The sequence below is a fragment of the Melanaphis sacchari genome, unplaced genomic scaffold, assembly GCF_002803265.2.
Source record: "Melanaphis sacchari strain LSU unplaced genomic scaffold, SCAv2.0 Contig107_pilon_pilon, whole genome shotgun sequence".
Taxonomy (NCBI): domain Eukaryota; kingdom Metazoa; phylum Arthropoda; class Insecta; order Hemiptera; family Aphididae; genus Melanaphis; species Melanaphis sacchari.
The window spans coordinates 554,313-574,438 of NW_020270407.1; the positions used below are offsets into that span (position 1 = coordinate 554,313).

At 30.7% G+C, this 20,126-nt stretch overlaps 1 protein-coding gene across 2 annotated transcripts in view; it reads left to right on the forward strand.

Annotated features, from left to right (window-relative positions):
- Positions 1-20,126, forward strand: part of LOC112603399 (puratrophin-1-like) — a 163,318-nt gene that overhangs the window by 101,026 nt on the left and 42,166 nt on the right. For both annotated transcript variants that reach the window (XM_025351935.1, XM_025351936.1), the window contains exons 4-5: positions 15,049-15,159; positions 18,077-18,203. In XM_025351935.1, the coding sequence (XP_025207720.1) occupies positions 15,049-15,159; positions 18,077-18,203 (238 nt within the window). The remainder of the gene's footprint in view (positions 1-15,048; positions 15,160-18,076; positions 18,204-20,126) is intronic.

Consider the following 20,126-nt stretch of genomic DNA (forward strand, 5'->3'; position numbering starts at 1 on the left):
ATACGTGTATTATTATAGTTATAGTTATTGGTATTATTATACAGTGAAAAACTAAGCACAACGTTAATACAGCAGTTCGGGCGTGATCGGACACGCCCGTGTTTGGTCAATTAAATGGCAAGTTGCTCTGTGATTAATTTTAGCGATATATTATACTAATAATAATTGATCTGCTAGTCTCGTCGACTTCGATGGTCCGCCCGCTGAATATCCATTATCTCAAAATCACTATCATTGGAGTTTATAATCAATGATATATACATATATGCTTTATATTATTTTACATATAATATAAGACGCGTTTTAAGACCGTTTTCTAATCAACCGTGTCATGTTGTTTGCACCCCCTCAAGGTCCTTGGAAATCGATATTATCAGATAAATAAAAAAAAAAAAAACTCGATCAGAAATTAAAAATGACAATTTTGCTTTCTCTTGACTTTGAACGTAACACGCGTTTCGAATCTGGTGACTTGACCAATGCTACTCAAATCATAATACATGTATATGTTTACCTATGTATTTTTATATAAATATTATAAACCTACCACGCATACAATTCTTAAGATGGCCTGAAAAATATGTATGCGTTATTTTATTATAGTATCTATGTATATCGTTTTTGTGAATTTAATATGAACATAATTCACTTTGCATTTACATAAATTATCTACAACATAGGTCTTGAAGTATACCTATCTAGATTTATATTATTTATAGGTAATCGAAATATGTACATAGTTAGGTATAAATTATGTATGTTTAAATTTCAGTCGATTATATATTTATGTATAATTTTAATACTATCTATTTAACAACAGTTTAGTGTTGTAGGTAATCAATTAGCATATTACGGTTTATTTACATACAAATAATCATGATCGTTGGTTTTGGTATAATGATATTTTTTACTTATGTGATATTTTTATTATCATTCAATCCTTAAATAGATATGTAACTTATGATTTTGGGTTCGCCTTGTTAAAAATATAAAATATTAGTTAAAGATAGGCATATGTGACGTTTCGATTATATTATTGAAATCAAAATGTCGGATAAATATAATTAATATTATATTTACGAAAGTAATAGTAATGTTTATTATATCAGTTTGTCATATAGCTGTTTTACTAACAGTTTTTTTTTTTTTTTTAATTTGATGATCTTTCAACTGATATTCAGTATAATAATAATGTACATACGTAATATACATAATATTTCCACCTATACAATATTATATGACATGTAACGTGTGCAAAATTTGTTTTCGCTTTGAAACACCGCAGATAAGTACCACGTACGGACTTCAGACATGAATGTTTTTTGGCACATTAATCTCTTTGCAAAGTTTCTCTAGGCCGAGACCATACCTAGGCAAAAAAAAGACTAATGCACGTGGCGTAAATTTAAAATTTATATATCCAAGTAGACTGTGTTTATATGTACAGTATGTAAGTAGATATACACAAACGACCATATGTATTATATCGCAGCTACGGTAGTATAATATATAAAATAAATAATATTATGTGTAGTTCCATACAGTAAATACTAGCCTTGAGTGTGATCGAGTAAAAGTGAACTAGGTATTCCATCGACGACGCCGTCGCTGTCGGTTTTTTCGCTTTTAATAGGCCAATATAAATTACGCGTGGTTATAACGTATGGAACTTTTGATGTACTCCTTCACATACACATTGAGTATTAATAAAACGGTAATAATATTAACAACGTTTTGTTTTAATACGTAAAAAAAAATTTGCAAATAAATGTTTACCAAGTATACAATAATAAAAATATAAACCATATTATGTGCCTAGATATCCAACGTGAATTCTGTAGAGCAGCAGATGTATAATATCCTACTGCATAAATATATGCTTATATAGCGTATAATATTATATATATATATATATAATATATATGTAGGAACTATGCATATATGTATTATAGTCATAATAATATATCCAATGAAAAAACAACCGTCGTATACATATTATAGCGTTATGTTATTCCGCTGAGCTGCACAATGGTTGCGTGTGCTTGTACACAGAGAAACCTTCGATTGACCTTACTAAACCTGAAGTATAGATACGAGATCTTTTTACCTTCTGGTGGAGAAACAGTATTGTCGGCAGAGGACCTTTGTACGAGACTATCATCCGATGCTAAATAGAAATCCGAATTAATCGTATATATATAGCATAAAAATGTTAAATATGGGTAAAGGGTGAGGCGTGTTACTATATTTATATATATATATATACTGGTGTTTGTTAGAAAGTAAATTCGTATTTAGACAATATTTGTCTTTACTAACGACCGTATATAATACGATATTACTATTATATTATTATTTATTACACTTCACAATAATTTGAGTATAAACCATTTGGCGTAAAATAGGTACATATTGCAGGGTTTCTTCTTATTGTTACATTGTTATGACAAAAAATACGACTCACGAACAATAATAATGTTCATTTATATAATTAATTTTTTTTTAAAACTTTTTAACGTATTGTGATATTTAGTCACTATTGTCAAGTCCCATTAAATAAAACTATGATATTATTTTAAACAAAAACTTACATTTTTTAAGATATTTAATATCAATTTCTATTGTTTTAATAAATAGTTACTCCGGGGCCTTGCTTACATAGATATAATCTTATGAATTAATAATAAAATATTTGAAGAAAAAAGTTAAAAATCCCCCCAAAAAAAGAAAAAAGATATCCTAAGAATAATAGTCTATTCTTTATATTTTTTAAATTAAAATATCGATTACACCACGTATAATTTTATCCATTTAATAAAATAACATTCTAATGTTTGTGTGACAATACAATGTAATTGAACTTAAATTTATCCAACGGCGTTTCGTGTATGCAATTTAAATGCATCTTATATTACATTTTCTCATCGATCTAAATATTATAATAATCTAGGGCTTATATTTTCTTTGTATATCGGAAACCCAGTATTAAAACGATTTCAAGGACCTCAGGAACACACACATGCACATTCACTTTAATTTTTTGGATTTATTTCAACCATTCATGCGAGTCGTTAAGAGTCATTCGATATTCTTACACGTCGTTAGTTACTCGTATTACGGAATTGGTGAAAACGATATAGAGGATAAATGATCGAAACAAAAAAAAAAAGAGATCCACAAACACGTTTATTGTTGGCAATTTGACTATGTCACGTGTCTTAGGTCTTGTTTTGAACCTACTATATCGTAACCATATGTAATATTATTATTATATAGTGTCATATTTCGGCATCTTTGATCGTCTAAGAGATTTCTTCGACGACTTACTACGATGTATATATTGTATCACACGTAAATTCAAACGAAAAAAACGAGTTTTAGTGAGACTTTATATCATACACATACGATACGACTATGTCATCGTAAAATATTTCATTTGATTTCGATTGTCAACCTTGTCGAGCACTGTAGTATATGTCATATCTCTTATAGATGCAGTCTATACATTGAAAATATCGTTCAAAAATTACACAAATTATATTATTGCTATACCGGTACACCTCAACTCTCAACTAATTGTATTTTACGTTTCCAAACATTGTATTCCTTGATCAAGTGTAATTTATATTATATTATGTGCGAGTATGTGTTTGGAAAGAGGATAGGTAAACATCAAATCGAGCGGGTTAGTCATAGCCAGTTATTTAGTGTACATGGATGCGACGTGGGTCGGAATTCGAACAATAGTCACATAATACCCGATCGCGGGACACTGTAACTGTAAGGACGAGGTCCTTTTGTCGACCATCCTACCGCAGCGAGTATTCCGCGGTACTATCTTCTTATACATACCATACGAGTTATATACTACATTATATATAATAATATCTTCGACAGAAAAAAAAAGAAAAAAACAGCTGGGCGCCATCGTGGCGTTATTGTCGCGCGACTAAAAGTATATACCCTGTGGTCATAATAATAATAATACGTATATACTGTTCTATATATATATAATATCTGATAAAATCTCATATACCTACATTCAAATGTATACATATGTTATTTATCATCTCTAAATAAAAACATTTCGCGTTAAATTATACGTATATATTTTTAAAAATATTGTATATAATTTTTCATTAATTTAATATGTATTTTAAATTCAATAGAATTATTTTTCTCAAATAAGTATTTTATTTATATTTATAACGTTATGTTTATCCTTAACTAGATATTTAAATATTAAGAAACATAATATATTACCATTACCTACATAAAAAATATGTATTTAACTTAATATTGTGTTGAAATAATCATAGTTTATTTAAAAAATAATAATTTTAAGGAAAAAAAAATAATAAAGAACAATAAATTGTTTTTTGTAAGTACATATTATCCCTGCTCGAATATATAATAGTATTTGATATTTTATAAAATTGCTTATATGAAAATCGAATTTCAATGAATATTAACCATTAAGAGTTAAGATTTAAATGTTTACAATATATTCCTATGCGTACGTTTTTCAATTATATTCGTAAGTTCTACATCAATTATTTTTTAATATATCGTTTTATTTTATTTATCAAAATTATCAAATAAATATATAATTTTTTTTTTTGTGAAATTATATAACTTTATTTTTTACTAAACGTTTAACGTGTTATATAATTTATATCTACTTATATTTGTCACCAAAACTAAAAAAAGGTAACATTTATATGATATAATTAATACATATAATTGAGAGTTGATCTGTTTCAGTGTGGTTTTCTGTCTTTGAAATTGTTGATGTACAAATTTGGTTTTTTTATTTTTTAGATTTATCATACGGATTAACTTAGATTTATATTCTATTGTGACGTTATATACAAAACGAAAGAAGAATATAGTTTCCGTCGTGTGGTTTGAATATTATGGTATTATAATATATGTGTACACCTATATATAATTTACAACATTTATTATGTATATTTTATCACGTATGCCGTATAAATGAAAGATGAATTAAATAATTTTAATTTCAGACAAAGGATGTAAAAAAAAAAAATCCAAAAAAAAAACGTATTCCTACCTACATGCATATTGGTAGTGACAATGAGCGTGCGAGGTGTGCGTGTCGCGTTCTTTACGCAATGGTAAACATACAATGTACAATATTATTATTTCGTACCATTCGGAACACACGGACAATATTGAATTAAATGAAGGATATAACGTTTGGTTTGGTCACGTTTACATTTAATGTGCAGTGGTCTTTGGTCCGTGGGTTATGCGCGTACCCATAGTCATTTGTATACACACGCAAACACTGCGCACGTACTTACAGTGTTTCCAAGTACTCTGTTGCCTTTCGTCTGTGCCTGCTACATTTACCTTTTCCTGGTGGCTAAAGATCAACGTGTGCGCCACCAAAGGTCTTCCGAGGTCTTGAAAACGACATTTCTCTCTATAATAAATGTGTAAATAGGTAGTTATAACATAATATTATATAAATATCCAAAATGGGTTGTGCTATACCACTGTGATTATGAGTGAAATTATACAGTAAAAATCACTATATTCAACTGTAAACAACTGGTCAATAGTAACACGAATGAAAATAAAATATGTGTGTGCGCCTAGTACATAAAACATAATACTATTATAATATCGTACTTGATTATGACTGGACATTGCGTAGTACAGAGTGAATGAATGGTCCACAGATGACGGAAAGGACGTGTAAAAAGTTTCTTTACTTTTGGACAGACAATATAATGTATATTTTATACATTATGTCACTATTGTAACCAAACTATTGCTGACTGTTTCCGGAATTAAAAATACACAAAACACATCATTCATAAGACCGTTTTGTTCACACGCGACGTTACAATAATATTGTAATAAGACATAGTCATGCGTAGTCGTATACACAACATTTATTGTGCGACGTGTGTATCCTATACGAATATGCAATAAGTTATATGTGTAGCTTGTCAAATAATAAGCTTAATATACATCAGTCGTGTTCTAGTCGCCTGTAAATGAATTTGCAAACGCAATCATCTTTTTATACTTGTTTACGTATACACACTTTGTATTAACATAATAATATAATAATATAATATGTATATATAATGCATTTTTTTCGTTCTGAGAACGTGAGCGCGCGCGATACGATCAATATACGCGGTCCGCGATTATGTGTACGACGCACTCCGTTCGTATGGGTTTTCGAATGATCAATAAAAATGGTCGTTTAAGCGCCACACACGGAGCACCGTGAGCACACAAAGACGGTCCTCGGTGCAACGTATAATATTGTTAATGTGCATAAAAGGAAAAAAAGAAAAACTACAGGCACATTTATTGTCGGTTAATAGTTTTCTCTCTTTCTGAATACTGCAGCAGCAGCTGCATTCGTCTCGTTTTTGTCGATGCTGTTCTAAGAAAAGCAACCAAATCTCAACGTTTTTGACTGCAGCGGTAGATTGAATTCGAATAATAAAAACCGACCGATAGTGCGTAACCGTCGCGCTGGTGTATATTTATATTATGTATTTCTAGGCTGTATGAAATCTGAAACTTGTTCAGACACACAAACGCACCACAACGATTTCAAAGCGATGTGAATACGCCGCACAGAATATTATTGTTGGATTTTTATTATTATTAGTGCGGCACTTGAAGGCACTCGTAGATTTGTATGCAAATGGATTGTTTTCAGCAAAAAAATATTTCGTAACACACCACAAATATTATAATATAAACGTAATATAGTAGTGTATACCTACCTACCTACTTATAAATATTATAGGTATTGTATGTTTGACGTGACTGCTGCTGACTATGCGTACGAGTATGTGTGCCTCGTTATATATTTACGCCTATCGTGTGAATATGGTATAAGTATGCTGTTTAAAACAAGTTATTATAATATTATGTTATTATTTGCGAGCAGTCGCGTAACGCTCTTATCGTCGATAAATAATCGCCTACTCGCGATGTGCCACAATGCGAGGCATAGCGTGTTTGAGAGTAGCTGTATAGTTTTAGGATTTCAGTTACTCCCGTGTACAACGTAATGATATTATTTTTATATTATAAAATGCGCACTTAAATTCTGTTAATCGTACCTTTCGCAATTAAATAGATAAAATATACGAGTGAATTTATCAATTGCACTTGAAAAAACTCTTCCGCGTATGAATAAATCGCGTTTAGAACATTTAAAATCAATTGCCACCAATGTCGCTCGATCGATAAATCAATTTCCTTAAATAATATACGTAGGTATAAACATACAATAATGAACACTTTTATTATAAATATCATAAAAATAAATTTAAACTAATCAATTTATCTACTTATTGAAGTATCTTCTAAACAACTAAACTATAACAATCCTTTTAACGGTATATATGATTTTTGTATTTCATATTATACACACATATGCCATTCTCTTGGTCGTTTTACTTTCGTGGAGTTGTGAGACGGCAGCAATAATATATAATAATATCATACGATCAACAGAAGCTAATTCCGTGCGTTGCAACTAAAACCCGACCAGTTTCTGCAGAAGTGTGTATCGTTTCTACAAGTACGTCTTGTAATTATTATACCATTATCGCGAAATTTAACAGCAAACGCAAACAGTCGATTTATTCGCATTACGATATTTTATTCGCCCAATTTATTATTTCACGGTCCACCGATGTTACTTTCCATATTATTAATTGCCGTCGGCTATTTAGCGGTGTGTAAAGAAATATAAGACACACTTCATAGGCAAGTCGACGGATTTCGCTGCCATCCTTTATTGTGCAGGAGTCTGCGTCCAATATTTTGGTGTACCAGTTCTTTTTGTGTGGGGGTCCAAGTTTTTTTATTTTTTCTTCGTAGGACAGGCTGCCACTGACATCTGCACGACCGATTATCCTTTTCGCCCGCGCGATACCGTACTATAGTGTTATCGGATATAAGTTTAAAATGTCGTCACGGCCAACGAAAGTCAAAGTTCAAAAACTCACGTACGAAGGCTGAGAAGGTATATAATAATATATACGGCTGTCTTGCTAGTTACCATAAATTCGTCGTCGCCACTAAAACCGCAACCATCACACCGACGGCGGCGGCCAACAATAACAACAACGGCGTGCGCGCGCTCGTGTATATATTATAACGGACAATATACACACGCTATACATGGACATGTGCCAGCGGCTAGGGCACTGGAATAATATGTTCTGTTATAAATCTAGTCTGGTCGCTCACAAACGTGAATGAGATTTGACGCAAAAAAAAAAAAAGAAAAATGAAATAAAACTCTTTGCTTTCTCGAAATTGAAATTTATATAAAAGATCGGACGGGCCGCAGATTACATGTGCTTTACCGGATGCATATATACAGTTTACTTTTACTCGAAATAATAATGTGTACACTAAGTACACGCGCATATACTTAAGTATACCATTTTTTTTTTTTTTTTTTTACTTTGTTATCATTATTGTTATTATTGCTACGACGTGGAGGTCAACCATCGATCAAAGACTTTCGCGTGGAATCCTTCGACTGGCGGTCCATATCGTCTCGGCCGTGCGGTACGTTTAGTATTATATTATATCATCTTATGTACACACACACACACACACAAATGCAAGCTCCGTAATTTGTCATTTTTTATCGAATCACCGTGACATCAATCGTCGTCGCGATTATTTTGGCCGCGGTTATCCAAATCATACACTCGCCTTCATATTAACTGGCATATGATTTAGTATTTTGTTTCACAACATTAATGAGATATATTAGATGTATTGTATTTTTTGCAGATTGTCTGTAAGCACAGGCGTGTGCGCGTACATGTAGCTTGGCCTACAGTTTACTATCGTGATGCTGATTTCTTTTTATCTTGTAACTACGCCATACATATTATTGTTTTGTCTCTATAATGTATATAAAAATGGATAATATAATACAATAAAATTGATTTTATAATACAAATATATGTGATCGATCTACCACGAGCTAGAATAACAATCGAATGCTATTGGACAAGCATAGTTCACCTACCTATAAAAACATATTAATATTACTGTACGAAAGTGCTTTAATCGTAAAATTCATTCTAGAAATCTGTGTAAATTATACTTCAATATTATTTTCAAATATTTAAAGTTGATTTTTTTTTTTAATGTATTAATTTTTAATTTTTTCGAGTTTAATTCAACACTCTTTGAACAACGTTTTCAAATATAAGTCTACACATATACACATTTAATTTTATTGTTAATGAACATGAACTTCTCAAAATAGTTTTCGCAAGCGCTTATAAATACGGATAACAATCGTAAATCCAATGCGCTACTGCACATATTTATTAACCGTGTTATTATTATGTGATTATTATTCACTGCGATTTTTGACTTATCCTGTAGTAACAAATCTTAATATTACGTATTTTATTAACTTAATATTATTAATGCTAATAAAAGCGTATACTTTTTTTCTGCTCTAATGGGCTGTTGTAATGTTTTATCCATAAAATTCGTAATAGTATTTGTAATATAATCAACGCACACTCGAAATAATAATATTTTTAATTATGTTTGGTTTATATGGATATTTATATAAAGGTAGAGGATGCGTAAAATATTCTCGAGGAAATGACCTATAACATTTTTTTTTCGTAACGCACCTATGAATACAGGTGTTTTTATTTTATATGTATTTGTACATCGTCCGCGAGACGTAAACCGGAAAACGATGATTTCAATAACACCTGTTCATCATCATCGGGAAGCGAAAGAAAGTCATTGTATTCTCCGACCACAGCGATATATAGCGTGAAGTTATATATGTATATATATTTATACACGTATTTTTTATCACTAAAAGCGGTAAAACTCGTGTCAAAGCGACTAATAAATTATGTACGTCATTGTAGTGGCGTATAAATAATATAATATATAAGACGTATATGATTCCCGCGTGTGTAAATGACCACTCGTTCACGTTATTATTATTACGTGTCGTGGGCCGCAAATATACGCACAGAGTTTTATGAGAAGTTATGATATATAAGTATAATATAACTGACTGAAATTGCGTTTTCCCACACGTGCCGGAAGTACAGTTGCAAAACCCTCGGGGCGCAATCAGTACCTCCTAATCTCGTATCCCTTGCCAACGATTGTAAACGTTGCGAAAATTACGAAACAAAAGCGGTGGTTTCGACAGCACGAGAATTTAGAGAAAAACAAAGCATCGTCGCGAGTTTTGTAACGTCATCGCAAAAGGTAAATGGTATAAGATTTTCTCTCCACGCTTAGCTGTGAATTATTCGAACAAAAAAAAGCGATTTAACCTTAGTAAATTACCAGACTGATAGAAAACTATAAGAGTGATAACTACTATAAAGTTCGCATGCATTATAATATTATGCCCGCGAACTATCGAAACGTTTTCTAATAGTGGTATAATAGTATTTATGTACGACATATCGGCGCATAATGTCGTGTAGTCCGCTGTACCGATATATTACTATAAACACTGTTATATATTTATACAATCGTGGAGCACACACGAGAAAGCATTTAAAGAACAGTGTGATTTTTTTCACGTATTTTGTTTTGTTTTGTTTTTTTTTTTTTTTATTGTTTCACACGAGCTGCGACGTACGGATTGCGAATATGTCGTGATGGGCGTGAAACGGTAGACAGTATTGAGTACGAGGTATGCGATTATATATTATTATGCAATTGGTTCACAAACCACATACGCAGATACAACGATGTATAATACCTTAACAAACGTACATAAAATATATATATATATATAATTTACTCGTCGGTCAAACCAATAGGTATATTCATTTGAACACGGTCAGAGCCTAATTAAAGATTTGTGCGAGATCTTATAAAGGACTAGCGCTTCACACCTCGCGGCAAACGCTGTGTATATGTGTAAATATATAGAGGTATATAATGTATATATATGATTGCGATTCTATATACTTGAGTGTATATTATTATTATAATTATTATTATCAACTATTTATGGGTAGGTACAAGCGTATACAATATATGAAAGATTATATCCGGCGAATATTTACCCCGGTTTGACCTTGGTAGTGCACTTTTTTCTCTTCTTTCTCACCTGTGAAATTGAAAACACTTGTCCCCGAGCGTTGTCATTGTGCGCTTGCAGCTAATAATAGTTAATATATATTATTGTACATATTATTATAGTTGTTTCCATATCGATCCACAGCGTAAAATATGTATAATAAGTATATAGATGTGTTATATATTATAGACCTGGCTTATATGTATATAGTGGCATATGTACCTCCCATAAGCTCATTATCTTTTCTATTAGCTCTTTGCTGCTGCTGTACATGGAGTTGCCGCCTTGGCCTGGTTTCGTGCATAGGTACATTTGTATTTATGCACGTTGTATTATTATTATATAGTACTCGATCGGTTCCTATTTTGTTTGTCGCCATTGTCGGTATGATCTTTTAGCACTTGTATATAATACATACACGCACGTATATAGGTTTATATGTATATATATATAGTTATCCCTAAGTCATAAAACGTAAATTACCTATCTATCGTCGCGCTCCAAGCAGGAATATAAGCGGCTGGTGCAAAGCGTGTGTTCGAAACGTATATTACGCGCTATTTCTTGACTTGCCATCGGCAAAATTTTATAGGCTAGTCCCGTACAGTATATGACTACCGAACTAACTGTAGGTTAGTATAATAGTCATCTATCTATATACGTATAATACGAATTCCACAATACTCCTACACTTTCTTTACACTACGTGTTATTTGACTATATAAAATTAACTTTTTTTCTTAAATCGACAGTTGCACATTACATATTATTTTACTCAACTATACGTATACACTTCTATTCGAAAATTTCTGTAAATAATACGTTAAACTCTACAACTCAACTATTACTGAAGAGTGGAAATTGGAAAGACAGAATACAAAATAGAGTGAGGGAAAAAGAGAGGGTAGGGAAAAGAGAGACCTTATATATATATACATATATTTGAACGTGGTGAACGCGGTGAGATGATGTTCAGGCGGCGACGGGAAGTCGGAACCCGTCTATATAATAAAGGGTGTGTCAGATATAACCCCCATGTGAATTGAAAGCAACGTGACTGATGAGAATCTTTGAAACAACATTCGAGAGAAATAAAAGACCTCTTTTTGTATGAGTATGTGTGTATGCGTCGGCGTTTGTGTGTTTGTGTGTACAATGCTCTTTCGACAGCATTCGGCGTTTGTACATGTATTTTATATTTGATTGTATAATTTTATTATTAAATTACGTATTTTTATTCGAATAAAATCTAATATACTGTCATTTATAAATACTCATTTCTTACCATACACTACTCTTACAGTAAGTATATATTAATCAACGGTCGCCGCAGCACGTTGTCGCATAACATAAATCAAAAATACCAAAGATCTTTTTCATATACACTACACGAGAAGAATGTTAATTAATGTGTCGTAACTTCAAAAATCCAAGTATATTGATAATATCGCGCCGGCACACATGATTTTCTATGATCCAAGTACACGATATAGGCAGACACAACTAACCGCTTTCGGGGAATATGTGTGTCTGGCCGTGTCAACTGTATCTACGCGTATAATAGGGCTGTAGGTGTATAAAGCATGCATACTTAACATCATACATATCAGTTGTATGGTAGCTGTTGTAAATGTATATATGTACAATGTACATAGACATACCTATAGTTAGAAATATATTATGTCCTCGGGTTATTCGTGTGTTATCAATATTTAAACACTCACCACAGTAGAGTTTAAATATTAAAAATATGAAAAGTCCTCCTCATAATAATTACCCTTTTATTTCACATAAATGTCAAAAGTACTATTAGCTCGCCAAAGAAAAACAGTCATCCTGTGCGTTTTCTAAAGTCAACATAATATTTAAATAACCTTGTACATAAGATATTACCCATATTATTATTATTCTGTATAGAGATGCTGATAAACCGTGTGACAGTTTATCTCGTACACACGTGAGTTCCTGAATGTTATTACTTATTATGTACAATATATATGTATTGTCGTGCTGGTTGTTTATATATCTATTGAATCGTGGACGTATACATTCTATATCCTACATTGACATGTCGAAAAGATAACGAAAACACTCAATCATAGTGGCGTTGTAAGAGCTTTTGAAATCATTTTATCGTCTTCGGCATTAATATTATTATTATTATTATGATAATGGTGATGACGATAATGATTATCAACGGTAATAGAAAATTTATTTTTCTAACAACATATAATTACGAGAATAGTCTATAAAACACCATATGTTTCTATCTATGTATTTACTATACTACCTACCTATACTTTATTAATGCGATGATAATCATTAATCGTATAAAAATATATTATAGCATAATATTATATCAGCTATACTCACCTATTTGCATAAACTGTGCCTATGAACGTATTTTGAATGGGATTCTATGACTATATTTCTTTTTACTTTTTAACTACCACTTATCAATTTCACGAGGTAGTACTTAAATTGATATGAATCAGTGCATTTATACATATTAATATATACATTAAACTGTGTAGTATAATTACATTCGGCATAATATATAATTATATTATGACAACATTTTAAATAACGTTTTTAGATATAGATATAGGTCCTTTAATTATTTTTAAGGTTTCTTTTCCGCGTAAATATATACAAATGACGTTCATTTTTATGTTGAAATGCAATATTTTTCACTAAACCTGACCGTCCGAGATGTTACATTACTTTTTATGGCAGTGCATTTTTTTTTTCTATTCCATATAAGGCTGTTATTGGTGGGGGTCTTGATTATCCAAAATAATGTATCACATTATTACACAATTGGCAACTTACCATACTTTTCTCGTTGACATGTATATGAAGACAGGTATAGAGGTGTGTATACGTGCTTTTATTTACTGTACTAAACAGGCGCCATGGGATTCCACAACCACGGATTATGTATCTATTATATATTATATAGTATAATATTGATACAATTAACGAACATTGGAAATCAACGTCCCGCGTTTACGTAACGGTTTAGTTGTGTACGTGCGTAAAAGAAATAAGTATAATAATACATATTATGTAGGTTATCACATCGTAACACAATAATGGAAAAATAATTCGTTGGTGTAAAGTGCGCTTAATGATTGAAAAGTTGTATGTAATTTTAAGATCTCGGTTACCGCTCTATAGTCTATAGCTGTATGAAAGTATAAGCATGGATTTATATATTTACATTTTTACCGTAGCAGTAATCGTGTTCATGTTTTTTATATGTTAAATAATAGTACAAACGAAAAGGGCAAATAAATATAATTACATAAAATTATAACTATCGCATTTCATAACGAATACGTTTACACCTATTGTAAAACCACTACATGGTCGTTATTAGCATATTATGTTATTAAACCCCGATATTCGACAAAATATATATATTTCAGCCTTCAGTGAAAATAATGTTAATTTCTACAAGTTACGATTTACTATACGAGTATAGTATATTATTATTATTACTATGTATAGGTTACGTGACTTAGTGTAAAATATTTAGGTACATACGAGTAGTATTTATAACAAATATTTACATGTTATGTTCTACAATGTTGGCCGGCGAAGGCGATATTATATAGAAGCGTACCAATATATAATTAAATGCGTTAAAGGAATGTTATAAAAAAAATAAATAAAAATAAAATTTAATAATCTCAGTAACAAGACTTCCGACATTAAGCCCATTATCTGTTCGTCGCGTAACCATGAAAATCATCTTACTTTTTAGATTTTTTTATTATTATGATCCACGATTTATTTGTTAGTCATTACAACGTGCGCATAGTCAGCGCAGTGTCCACATCCGGTCCTACTACATATATATATACTTACCAGCTGTTTGTTTTTTTTTATGAAATAATAAACTATAAAATTATTATTTGTAATTGTTCTAGGCATAACAGCGATGATACACCAACAAAAACAGTCACAACAATCCGTCAGAGTACCAAAGTCCATTTGTGACCTATCGGAAGACATTCTCACATCGGGAATACAATTTCCAGGTGAGTTTAAAACATTGAATAAAAAGTTAAAGAACGTGTTTTTTTACCGGTCGGCAGTGCTGGCAATGTAAACCACCTCCTGGATACGACATAATATTATAATATATAATATTAAAGTGACAATAATTCTAGGACACGGATGTTGTATCTATGGCATTTGCATATTATTATGCGACGCTTTCCCGCAGCTAACGATATGCCAGTTCTATTCTATAAAAATCTAACATATATAACATTTTTTTTAAAGTTTTGATTTTTATGTCAATTTTTTGTACAATGTTTATACATTGAACACGAATCTTTTTCATATGCATCACGCGTAGGTAGCAAGTACCATATTATAAATGTTTCGTGACTGTTCTTACTGCACTTTTTACATAAAATCTAATGCCATTCATAATAGAAAACACAACTGCACAGTATCTAATTTATATTATTCTTGTTCTATTCTATAATGCATTTATATTTTATAGTAAGTTACAGTGCCTATAAAAATATTATCATGTCGATATGTTTATCATATTATTTTATTTGAAAATATTTGTTATTTTATTATAATATTAAAAATAATATTATCATAGTACTTAAAGTTATTATCGACACCGAATCCATAATAATATAATTATATTAAATAACACGTTTCGTACTGCTTACCGGTCCAATACACAGCTGCTATTGAAACAAAATCGGGTGCAAACAAAAAAAAAAAAAAAACACATTTCCGCGCGTTTAAAAAAATTAAAATATCAGATTGTGCGAACGGATGAGGGCTTGAAGTATACACATTATTATTATATTATATTGTGCATGTGGTATATTATGCTGTATAGTATATGGTATACGTATATTACTGTTACGACGGTAATATTATTGTTAATTCGACGACGAGAGTAAAATAAATAACCCGCATTATTTCATAGAGCAAGGAAGGAGAAGGGTCTTTTTTATTATTATTTAATGTATACACTATTCTTTAAAATGTATTATGTATACGCGCGTATTGTATAGGGCGAGATGGAAGCAATACCAAAACTTCCTCGCAGCCTTCGTCGTCGGTGTTCGAAGCGAACAGCAACCGGAAACTGCGAATAAAAACACAGCACAGATGTGTCAGTATATTTCGCACGCGTCTAACTCGAGATTATTTTACTCAAATGTTACTACGACCTCCCGGTAGGCCATAACGATATTATATTTAGCAATTTCCCGTTGTCTCGTTCCAGCTATTTATAAAGGGAACCCGCAGCTTACTTAGTACATATTATTATTCTACACAAAATGATTTATCAAGCAAGCTCTCCCCCCTCAATATTTTCCTTGATAATTTATTTATTTAAATTCTAGTTTTTGGAATTTTTAATTATTTATTTAGCTATTTTTCGAATATACTTTGAATTTTTGTATCTTTTGAGGAGTATTTTGTGGTAATACACTAATATCAAGTATTTAGTTTTAAATAAGAAACAATCATATTTTATCGTCAAGATAATTTTTTTTAAATGTTGATGTGTCTAAATCAAAATTTAAATTATTAGTTTTTGAGTTATTTTTGTATAGTTACTAAGAACAATTATTATCCTGAAAAATTGTTGAAAAAAGAATTTAAAAATATTAAATAGATAAATTAGTTTTGTTATTTATTATACTTTGACAAATCTAAATTTAAATTAGCTATAGTTACAGAATTATTATATTCCCTGTATTATCTTTCTAATCTATTATATTATGGATCTAATATCGTTGGTAAACAAAATTAAATAAATCAAAAGCTACTTTTTTAAAGTTCGATTTAGATACATCGACATTTTGAAAAAAGTCGTGATTAATTTTGAAAAAAAGAACGATTTTTATTTGACAAAAACAGGTTGATATCACCACTGCTAGAGTACAAGTTCTTCAACAGTATAAAAATCTAAATATTTGAAATGATTGTCGTAGATAAAACACACCTGCATGTGCTTAGGTAATCCCAAAATGTATAAATTCAATAAATTCAATACTAAAGAAAAATCTGGTTTGGGGATAAGTGCATGGTTGATGATCTGCTTTGTATAATATGCACAAGATATTTTGTGTTCTTAGGATAACGTTCATTACGTGTATTTTCATAAATATATTCCATTATAGGCTTCAAAATTATAGAAACATTTTGTTTGCACGAGGTTGTTCGCGCGTCCAGCGCACTCTATTTGTTTACCGCGTGTTTATACCGTAATTATTATTGTCGTTTAACAACGCACCGTCGTCTGTATATTTCCGTAATGAAATTATCACTTTCTCCAAAAGAAATAATAATAATAAACTATCAAAATCCTAAATGTATAAGATCCATATCTACATCGTCGTCACTGTGCCCGTTAAATACGTTTGATATTTTAATAACACACGCATTCGGTAATGTGCGAAATTTAGCAGTAAACCATTTTTCCTCTTCGTTTTACTACTCTAAAAACGCATGCGTTTACTGTAGTAAAACAAATGGAAAAAAAATTATATTAAGTACATTTTATTTACCGATTTCAGATTGAAGTCGATTCGTTCCCACGTTAATTTAAAAGAAAACGGTTTAATTTTTTCAATCATTATTCATTTGTTTATTATACTATACGTTATGTACTTTCATCATATAATTAAGATATAGTATCATATAAGTTTAAGCTCCTCCTTCTATCCGTAATCGTACTATTCTTTTTTTTCGAGATTTCTCGACATGCGTTCATATAATTACTGTATATAATTCGATTTAAGAAAATATACCTATTCTTATGTCTAATTATGCGTGGGCGGAGAAATGTAAACACAATTATAATATTATGATCATGAATACTTGTCTGCACACGTATATGTAAATATTATGAAAATGTCTTGATCTAAATAAGCGTATTAACAATTCGCTGCATATTTCATTGTGTTACAGGAGCCGTGGACCGACAGGGTAATGCAATAATATTATGGGTCGAAGGACAGTCTGGGCATAGTTCGGAAACCATGTCAGACGTTAACGCAGCAGAGCTTATTTTGTACTATGCATCTTTGAGAAACAGGTAAGCATATTAGAATGCAACACTTAAGAATCTTGAATTATTGGTATAAACGCCATAACCAGGTGCATAACTGAAAATAAAATTTCTGGAGGATGCGTTTATTAATCATACCATCCAATATTATAAATTACAGTTTAAAAGTTAGAATTAATTTGTAAAAAACCGTTTTCGTATGAAATTTTGAGAAATTCAATTTCCAAAATTCTCTGTATACGTGATCGGGTATAATAAGCATTATTAATCATTAAACTAATGTTGTTTAATAAAACATAGTGATAGATATTCTCGCTTTGTCCAGCGGACGTACCTATTTATTATTTATAATTTTAATATATTTTATTCATACGTACGTATCGTCGTCCGTGTTACGATTTAGCAGAAAAACACAATAAATAATATTATGATATCATATTATATTGTACATTGATATACGCCTATGGATTAATTTTTTTGACGCATAAAACGGCTGCAAGAATAGTTAATCCGCGATACGAGTCATAGAATAATTTACAAAAAAAATGCTACCATTGATAAATATATTATATTTTACAAGTTGTACAATAAAACGCGATGTATATAATTATTAATATCGCTAGGCGTATATACATATATGTGTATAATTATCACTAAAACAATCCGATTCGTCCTTGCCTTAGCCGGCGGTGCGGTGACAGCGACTTGTGTAGGTATATAACGTACTTCACGCCATTGGATTATTTGCTCACATAGCGATGACGACAACGAATATTTCTGTATACCTACATATAGATACAATATTATGTATAATAACGGCTTCCAAGACAATAAATATATATATATAAGGTGATGGCCGTGTCGAAATGACGCGTCGCAGTATACCAATCAAAATCTAATCAAGCAGCTAGGGGACACCAGTCTGATTGTTTTTCCTTTTCGTTTTTAATAGAGTCGTGCTCGTTCATGACCTACCCCGTTGACTTTTACTTTTAGCCGGACGGGCACGTCAATATATGTACACAGTTATATTATACATTGCCATTTCGATTTCTTCACACGAAAATCCATGGATTATACCGTAATAATAATAATAGTAGTAGGTATAATAGCTATTAGGTGGGATGGTGGTGCAATAATTGCCCTAACTATAACATTGTTCTTGGGTAGAAAAAACTCTACTTTTGCACCTTCAAAACACAATGCAAACGGTTTTATTGAAACCAATATTTTCAACTTTAATTCCCATTTTATATTACCAATTATTATTCGAAGGTGTTTATTAGTTATTGTTTCATATAAATTTGAATGTTACTATATTATATCCTTTGATTTCAAACTCGCGTTACGTCGAAAACCTAAATTAAGGAGACGGTAAATCAATTGTCGAATCTACTCGTTTATTAAATCGCTTTATAATATTTAGAAATAAAAACTTTAAAAAATATATACGATGACAATCTAATACTTAAAATTCTTTTTGTAATTAGTAATTACCTTATTTATTTTTAATTATTTAATCAAGTCGTAGTTATTTACCATATAATTATATAAAAGTTTTTCTAAAGTATACTTGCATTCACTGAATAATTGTTATCAATAGAGGGAACATAATTTAATAATTACTACTTTGGATTTAGATTTAAATTATAATTTTAATATTTTCCGATAAATATACCTAATTTACTTATTACTGATTACTTATAACGTATTGGTGTTTAGGGGTTTTTAAAATACTTCCTTAAAAATCACGTTAGAAAAATTAAATCTCGAAGGATTAAACCAATTAATTATGTTCTTGTTTTATCCAGTATTGCATGAACAAGTAATATATAAAACATGATCTGTAAGTACAAGTTATTAATTTTTTACGTAAAGACTTGCACCCGTGTTTCATGCTCTTGTTATTATGTACTCTCATGTCTACGTAATAATAATTATAATAATAAA